The sequence below is a fragment of the Mandrillus leucophaeus genome, unplaced genomic scaffold (genome assembly GCF_000951045.1).
Source record: "Mandrillus leucophaeus isolate KB7577 unplaced genomic scaffold, Mleu.le_1.0 Scaffold546, whole genome shotgun sequence".
NCBI classification, from domain to species: domain Eukaryota; kingdom Metazoa; phylum Chordata; class Mammalia; order Primates; family Cercopithecidae; genus Mandrillus; species Mandrillus leucophaeus.
This window is the reverse complement of record NW_012105875.1, coordinates 357,583-365,260: the sequence shown is the minus strand read 5'-3', so window position 1 is coordinate 365,260 and position 7,678 is coordinate 357,583. Positions and strand designations below refer to the sequence as shown.

General features: G+C 48.7%; 2 protein-coding genes across 6 annotated transcripts in view; both read right to left on the bottom strand.

Annotated features, from left to right (window-relative positions):
• Positions 1-7,427, bottom strand: part of SRRM5 (serine/arginine repetitive matrix 5) — a 19,041-nt gene extending 11,614 nt beyond the window's left edge. The window contains exons 1-2 of the mRNA XM_011997702.1: positions 7,300-7,427; positions 6,860-6,959 (exon numbers count right to left, since the gene is read on the bottom strand). The gene's annotated coding sequence lies outside the window, so the exon portion shown is untranslated. The remainder of the gene's footprint in view (positions 1-6,859; positions 6,960-7,299) is intronic.
• ZNF576 (zinc finger protein 576) lies at positions 4,047-7,678 on the bottom strand. 5 transcript variants are annotated; one of them, XM_011997704.1, is made up of 3 exons: positions 7,459-7,678; positions 6,860-6,959; positions 4,047-5,218 (listed from the first exon to the last, which is right to left on the bottom strand). In XM_011997704.1, the coding sequence occupies exons 2-3, from the start codon at positions 6,942-6,944 to the stop codon at positions 4,791-4,793; spliced, it is 513 nt and encodes a 170-aa protein (XP_011853094.1). In that variant the 5' UTR covers positions 6,945-6,959; positions 7,459-7,678; the 3' UTR covers positions 4,047-4,790. The 5 variants fall into 5 exon arrangements, with proteins under 5 accessions (XP_011853094.1, XP_011853093.1, XP_011853096.1 ...); XM_011997703.1 differs by lacking the exon at positions 7,459-7,678 and adding an exon at positions 7,300-7,458; XM_011997706.1 differs by having other exon boundaries at positions 4,637-5,218; positions 6,860-6,956; positions 7,459-7,564.

Here is a 7,678-nt window from a genome sequence, read left to right as displayed (position 1 = left end):
GCGCCCGGCCAGGCGCATCCACTCTTAATCACCAAGCCACACACTAGAAATGACAGTCTAGTACCCACAGCCACCATCCGATTTCCAGGAGTGTATCTGGTCTCCACCGAGCTATTGAGTTTTTTTTAAGTTACGTTGGTTACCAATGTTGAAAAATGGGTAATTTCACATTAAAAAAATTGCAGTTTCTGGACTGTCTTGAAAATTCTAAGATCTGTATTGCTGAATCCCTGATCCCATGGGGACAGTAGTTTGTTGGTGCTGAGTAGGAGTCACTTTCTGGAGGGGAGGCATTCACTCTTATGTGCCCGGTCACCACTGTCCCACATCTGGACACCCCAATCCTGCCTGCTTGGCCCTGAAGAGCATCTGCTTTTTTTTTTTTTTTTAATGTTGGGTTTTTGTTGTTGTTGGTTTTTTTCTGATGGAGTCTCACTCTGTCACCCAGGCTGGAGTGTAGTGGCGTGATCTCGGCTAACTGCAGCCTCTGTATTCTGGGTTCAAGCGATTCTCGTGCCTCAGCCTCCTGAGTAGCTGGGACCACAGGCACGGCACTACTACCCCTGGCTAATTTTTGTATTTTTAGTAGAGATGGGGTTTCACCATGTTGGTCAGGCTGGTCTCAAACTCCTGACCTCAAATGATCCACCAGCCTTGGCCTCCCAAAGTGCTGGGATTACAGGTGTGAGCCACCATGTCCGGCCAACATTTGCATTTTTGACACCTATTACAGGATTTCAGACCAAAGCATTTTTCAAAACCTACATTTCTTATCCCAGAATCTCCAAACCTGACAGTGATCCACGCTGAACTGACTTTCCTAGCTGGAACCTCAGAATCATCAGCAGAAATTCCGGGCTCGTTAAAACAACAGTGTCTCAGTCCGTTTGTGTGGCTGTAACGTGATACCTGAGACTGGGTAATTCATAAAGAACAAAGGTTAATTCCTCTAGTTTTGGAGACTGGGAAGTTCCAGGTCGGAACCAACAGATTTGGTGTCTTATTAGGGGTTGCTCTCTGCTTCCAAGTTGGTGCCTTCTTGCTGCATCCTTACACAGTGGAAGGTGGCAAAAAGGGACGAACGCTGTGTCCTCAGATGGTAGGAGAGATGGAAGGGGAGAAGGCCTAGCTACTTCCCTTGTGTCCTTTTATAAGGGCACTTATCTTGTTCATGAGGGCAGAGCCCTTATGACTCTGCAACCTCCTAAAGGCCCCACGTCTGAATACTATCACATGGGGTCTTAGGTTCCCAACATATGAATATTAGGGGGACACAGACATTTAACCATAGTACATGGATAAGTGTGATCATAGGTTTTATTTCCTGGAGCAGCACCCCATCCTGTCTTCTGCTGTAAGATAAGATTTCTAAGGACAGATACAGAGAATTTCCATCATTGGCAAATATTCCTAAGGATCAAAAGAGACACTGTAAATCAAGAGTTGGGTCATTCAGCCAGCACCTATTCAGGATATGGAATCAGGCCAGGCATTTCCCAAAGAGGATTTGATACAGGGAATAGTTACACAGGTGTTAGAAGGCTGAAAGTCAGCCAGACAACGGGGGCTCACGCCTGTAATCCTAGCACTTTGGGAGATCGAGGTGGGCGGATTGTTTGAGCTCAGGAGTTCAAGACCAGCCTAAACAACGTGGTGAAACCCCGTCTCTACAAAAAATTAGCTGTTCATAGTAGTGCACACCCGTAGTCCCAGCTATAGGGAGGGAGGCGAAGGTGGGAGGATCATCTGAGCCCGAGGAGGTCAAGGCTGCAGTGAGCCGAGATTTTGCCACTGCACTCTATCCTGAGCTACACAGTGAGACCCTGTCTCAAGAAAAAAAAAGTAAAAAGAAAAAAAATGAAGGCCAGGTGCAGTGGCTCACACCTATAATCCCAGCACTTTGGGAGGCCCAGGCGGGCGGATCACTGGAGGCCAGGAGTCTGAGATCAGCCTGAGCAACATAGTGAAACCTCATCTCTATTAAAAATACAAAAATTAGCCAGTTATAGTGGTGCACACCTGTAATCCCAGCTACTTGGGAGGCTGGGGCTGGAAAATTGCCTGAACCCAGGAGGCGGAGGCTTCAGTGAGCTGAGATCACGCCACTGCACTCCAGCCTGGGAGACAGAGCAAGACTCAAAAGAATTTAAAAGAGTGCACAGTTTTTTACTAACATGATGGCAGTGGTGCAGGTCAGGCCGCAGGAGTCATGTTGACCTATTTTAAGTTTGAGATCTCCATTTGTTTATTCAAATGGTTATATCTTATGTCGGGTTTGGGCTGCAGATAAAAATGTGGAAGTCATCAGTGATGCTATTTAGAGAATCTGTGACGTCTGGAGAGAACAGGAAGCCCAGAGTGTACTTGGGCAGGCTGCTATCTTGGGAGAGCATGTGGGATTAGATCCTTAGGTTTGGGTTTAGGGGAGCCACTGTGGGGGTAGTGTGAAAATATCCGGGTTGGAAACTTCTGAGCGTTCACCAGGAGCCAGAGGAAATATCTGGCTCTTTGTGAAGTTGGTATCTTGAAAAAAACTGATGGTCTACTAACTCCAACCAGTCTCCCTATAAGTCACCCCAGCAAAGAGATCCAGGGTAGCCCTGTCCCAAAACACACACACACACCCTACCTACCTACCTGGTAAAGGTGGTGGTTCCCAGGATCGAAATTTCTGCTTCCAGACTCAGAGTAGGTTGAATGTCTTATTAGACCAGGGGTTGGCAAACTTCTCCTGCAAAGGGCTAGATGGTAACTATTTTAAGTTTTGGAGGCCATAAGATCACTGATGCAACTATGCAGATCTGCTGTTCTAGGCAAAAGCAGCCATCAACAATACATAAGTGAATGAGTATAAAACTGTGTTCAAATAAAATTTTATTTGCAAAACCAGGCAGCAGGCTAGAGTTGGCCATAGTTTGCAGACCCCCGTCTTAGGTTGTAAATTCTGTTGCATGTGACAGAAACCCAGAATAATGATGGCTTAAATTAGAAGTTTCTTTCTTTCTTAGATAGCAATATGGAAGTGGGCTGGTATGGTGGCTGTGCTCCCTGAAATTGACCAGAGACCCAGGCTCCTGCTGTCTTGTTGCTCTGCCATCCCATGTGTCGTTCTTGTCCTTATGGTCTGAGATGGCTGGATACTATGTCCGTATTACAGTTAGGAAGGTGGAAAAAAGGTATGTCCCTTTCTTTTCTTTTTTTTTAAAAAGAGTCTCACTCTGTCACCCAGGCTGAAGTGCAGTGGCATGATCTTGGCTCACTGCAGCCTGTCTCCCAAATTCAAGCAATTCTCCTGCCTCAGCCTTCCAAGTAGCTGGGGTTACAGGTGTATGCCACCACCACTGACTAATTTTTGTATTTTTAGTAGAGATGGGGTTTCACCATGTTGGCCAGGCTAGTCTCAAACTCTTGACCTCAGGTGATCCACCAGCCTCAGCCTCACAGAGTGCTGGGATTACAGGTGTAAGCCACTGTGCCCCGCCGTCCCTTTCTTAAGCTTGAGTGTTCTACCCAGGAATTTAGCCAGAATCAGTCACATGGCTACATCTAGCTGCAAAGGAATCTGGGAAATGTAGTCTTTTCAGCTACCATGTGCTTAGCTAAAAACTGAGAGACAGTGATCAGTCTACCACATCCACCTCACCTGGGCTTTAAAAACATCCCTCAACATAAACAGAGTCTATAAGTATTATGTGCAGGGCATTGACCATTGTCTGCAAGTGCAGGGCAAGTAACTAAGGGGGTACAACTGGCCTGGTGGGACTCATCTCCAGTTGAGGATGACACCCACTGTTCCCCTCCAGCCTGTTGTAGCTTCTGCCCTGCCCCTGCTGACAATGTCACCCTAGGTTGGGCCTTTCAAGAGAGCTGAAAATAGGATCTTAATGGGAAATCTCCCGGTGTTGGCCAAATAAAACCCGAAACAGAAGGTATCTCTGTTTGATTCCAAACCAGTTTCCCCACAAAGCGAGGCCAACTCTGGCCTGAGTTCCCCCACCTGCCCACACCCTTATGTTCTCTGGAAATTCCCACTCAAAAGCCAGAGCTCCCTGTTTAGACATTTTAATATGGATGTTTGCTGTTTTTAGATACTATTCCTGTTAGCTTATTCATACCATTTCACCTACACATATGAAAAAATATTTCATGACCAGAATGATATACAAAATTATTTAAATGAGACATAAATTATCGGGGGACTAGTGCCATCTAGTGCCATGGCCCCTCTGAGTGAGGTTGGCAGGGGGTAGGAAAGAGACACAAGGACTCCAATTGCCACCCCCACTCAATTGGGGTCCAGCTCCCAACTGTGCTGCCCCATCCCCAAAAGCCCAAGTTGCTCCACATCTGGAACTCATCCGGTGGCATTACAGGCCAGCAACACCTCACCTTCCCTGCCCCCATTCAGGCAAAGGTCCAGGGCATTTTGCTTCCATTGCCCATGGCATCCATCTGGGAAGAATGAAGGGTGATGACACAGTCTGCAGCTAGGTGTTTAACTGGGAATAAGGGATACACAAATCATTTCTCTCCCGCACTCCATTCCCATTTTTTTTTTTAACGAAAGATCTCGTTATTGTCTGATTTCACTGTCTCACGAAGGCCCTGTGTCCTCCAAAGACTGAAGCTCTAAATGAGAATCTTCTGGGTCCTCTTTATTAGGAGCCCTCTGCCTTCCCAGGGGAGGGAAGCAAATCCCTCAGGGCCCCCGGAATTCCTGCACCCCGTATCATGGGTGAGTCCTACTGGCCACAGAGCCACCTGTCACCACGGAGACGCTTAAGCTGCACTCAGAGCTCCCCTCGGGCATGCCGAATGTAGTGTTGATGCAGCCCTGCTTCCTGAGCAAAGTCCTGACCGCACTCTGTACAGGCGAAGGTGCCAGGAGGGGCACGGGCCTCATGCATCTGGCGGTGCCGCCTCAGAGAAGCAGCCTGCCCAAAGGTCTTGCCACAGTCAGGACAAGGGAAGGTGGGCTGGGCAGTAGTGGTTGCAACCAGTGGGGTGGGCTTGGCGGCTGGACCGTGGCTGCGCTGGTGGGTGATTAAGGCTTTGGAGGAGGGGAAGGAGCGGGCGCAGGTGAAGCAGATGAAGAGGACCCCCTGCAGCTTCTGGGCCACGAAGTCCGCTGGGTGCTCCCGCTTCATGTGACGCTCCTGGAACTTGGCATCTGCGAAGGTGATGAGGCAGCGGGTGCACTTCGGGGCCCCCAGGTGGCCTGAGAGATGTGCGGAGAGGTCAGGGGAGGCCGGCAGGAGTCTCCAGGACCTCTCCTGAACCCCAGAATCATACCAACAATTAACATTGAGTGTGCTATGTGCTCGGTTCTATGCTAATGCTGGACAACCAAACAGGAGAACTGTTCTTGGACCTATTTTATGGATGAGCAAACTGAGATTCAAAGAGGTTAGGCAAGTTGCCCATAGTCAATGAGGCTAGGAAAGGAAATGGTGGAGCCAGGGTTGGAACCCAGAGAGTCAGCCTGCCCAACAGAGGGGTATGGTGATTACAGCACAGCCTTTGGAGCCAGACTGCCTGGGATTGAATCTCAGCTCCACCACTTCCTAGGCAATTACACCAGTTTCCTTATCTGGAAAATGGGCTAATAACAGTATCTACTCCATAGGACTGTTGGAAGGAATAAATGAATTGCTGTACAGTCATTTGCAATCATGACTAATGATAACAGAAATCCAGCCCGACATCCAGGATATGGCCTGGTACTCACAGCTAGACCTTCGTGTTCTGTTGAACATAAATTTTCACAAAATATCAAGGACAGACAAGGTCATGCTGTGACTAGAATGAATCAAGACAGGACTACATCATAATAATGTCTGAGCACAGACAAAATATGAATGCTGTCCAAGCAGAAAAATGACCAAACATCCTCCTATCCTGGCTCATGTGAATGTCTGCTGCTGCTTTATCAGTCAGAGCTTGAGCCTTGCCTTCTTCCTTCCTCCTTCTGGACAAGATTTATTACGATAGCCAATCACAGAATTGCCCCTGCTTCCTGGTAGCATCCAATCCACAGCAAAACAATTTTGCTCACACATTCCCCAAAATCACCACCCACAAGCCCAAATCCTATGTCATTTTTACCACTCTTAGTGAGACACCCCACAGTTCCCCCATGGTGTGTGTTCTTCATTGCAGCGAGAAATAAACCCAACGTGTTCAACTGCACGTGTGTTTCCGGTAATCTCAGGCTCAAGGGCATTGAGACTACAGCTCTTGTTACAAATACCTCTCTCTGCCTCAGTTCCCAGTTTAAAGGGCCTATTATTAGAAGGACTGAATGAGATAATGAATGTTAAAATCGTTCATAATATGAGAATAAATACACCTAGCTCATAATAAAACAGCAGGAGGTGTTGCTATTACATGGCAAACTGGCTACCATCATTAACCCCTAGCTTTCCCCTTTGCTGCAGTTAATCCCATAACCACCCTGTGAGGTGGATAGTGCCACCCTCTTTTGACAGTCAAGGAAACCAAGGCTCAAGTTACACTGAAAGTCTAGGACACAGTTGGGACCAGAATCTTGGGGCTTTTCTCCCAATAGAACCATTCCCAGCCACGTCTCCAACCCAAGCCTCTCTTGGAAGCCACCCTATCCCTCTGAATGCATAAGCATTGCAATCCTGCTTATGTGGCCAGAGGAGGGTGAGTACTCTGGCCACATAAGCCGGTGTGAGGAGATGCACTTCCTGCTAGGGCAGCTCAGGGACCATTACAGCCCCTTCTCAACAGGCAAAACTCTGTGGCGCCTTGGACACTGAAGTGCCACAGAGATCTTCTTAGCATCAGCTCCTGCACCCCACCCTCCTCTAGCCAGCCAGCCATGTGTACTCACAGATGTTGCCTCCTGGGCTCTGGGGACTTCTCTCCTTGGGTGAATCCTGCTGCTTCATGTTCTCTTCAGAGTTCGGGTCCTCCATGGTGCTGGGACCCTTCTAGTCAGGAGAGGAGCGTGCATGAGTGAAGCTGTTCATCTGTTACCAGTCTTAGAGGGCACCCTAAGTCTATGACCTTTGACATCGCCATAGGCTCTCCTTCCCTGCTTTTGACCCTTACGACATACTATCTCCTTGAACTCTAATTGATGCAGTTCTTGCTAAGAGAAGCTTCAAACCTCCCAAAAGACTTCCTGGGTTTGGGACTCGAGTCTTTTCACTGGTGTGACCTATGACCTGCTGCATCAAACTAACTCCCTGAACTCAGCGTGGGAGTCTTGATCTTTGACACCAGCGTCATCCCAGTCTCAAGTGTCTTGGGGCAGGTAGTGATACCCACCCTTTATTCCAGTTCTTCCCGGGAAACATCCTCTGACATCCTGTGATTTTTTGTTCCGCCCAGAGCCCCCGCCTCCCACGCGCACTAGCAGCCGCTATCCCGCTACCCTCAAGCGCTGCCTACAGGTTCCTGCTCCCAGGCCTCAGTTTTCCTCCGTACAGCAGAGGGCTGCCTTTCGCTGCGCCTGTCAGTCGCTAGCTACAGCCCCGCCACCCAGAGAGAAGTGGGATAGCCCACTCAGTCTCAGGGCCCCCGTGGTTTCCGCGCCCTTTTGCCAGATGAGCCTCTCGGAGCCGAGATCCCGGATTTGGCATCCGGCAGTAGTATAGTCGCACCAGTCCGGTCCTCAAAATAACGGGAGGGGTCCTTCTCTGCACTA

Bases quoted from the DNA above. Each gene is read 5' to 3' on its own strand.
- ZNF576 (XM_011997704.1), bottom strand. From the start codon at position 6,944: ATGGAGGACCCGAACTCTGAAGAGAACATGAAGCAGCAGGATTCACCC. The intron at 5,219-6,859 runs GTGAGTACACAT...CACATCTCTCAG, and splicing joins GAGCCCAGGAGGCAACATCT to GCCACCTGGGGGCCCCGAAG.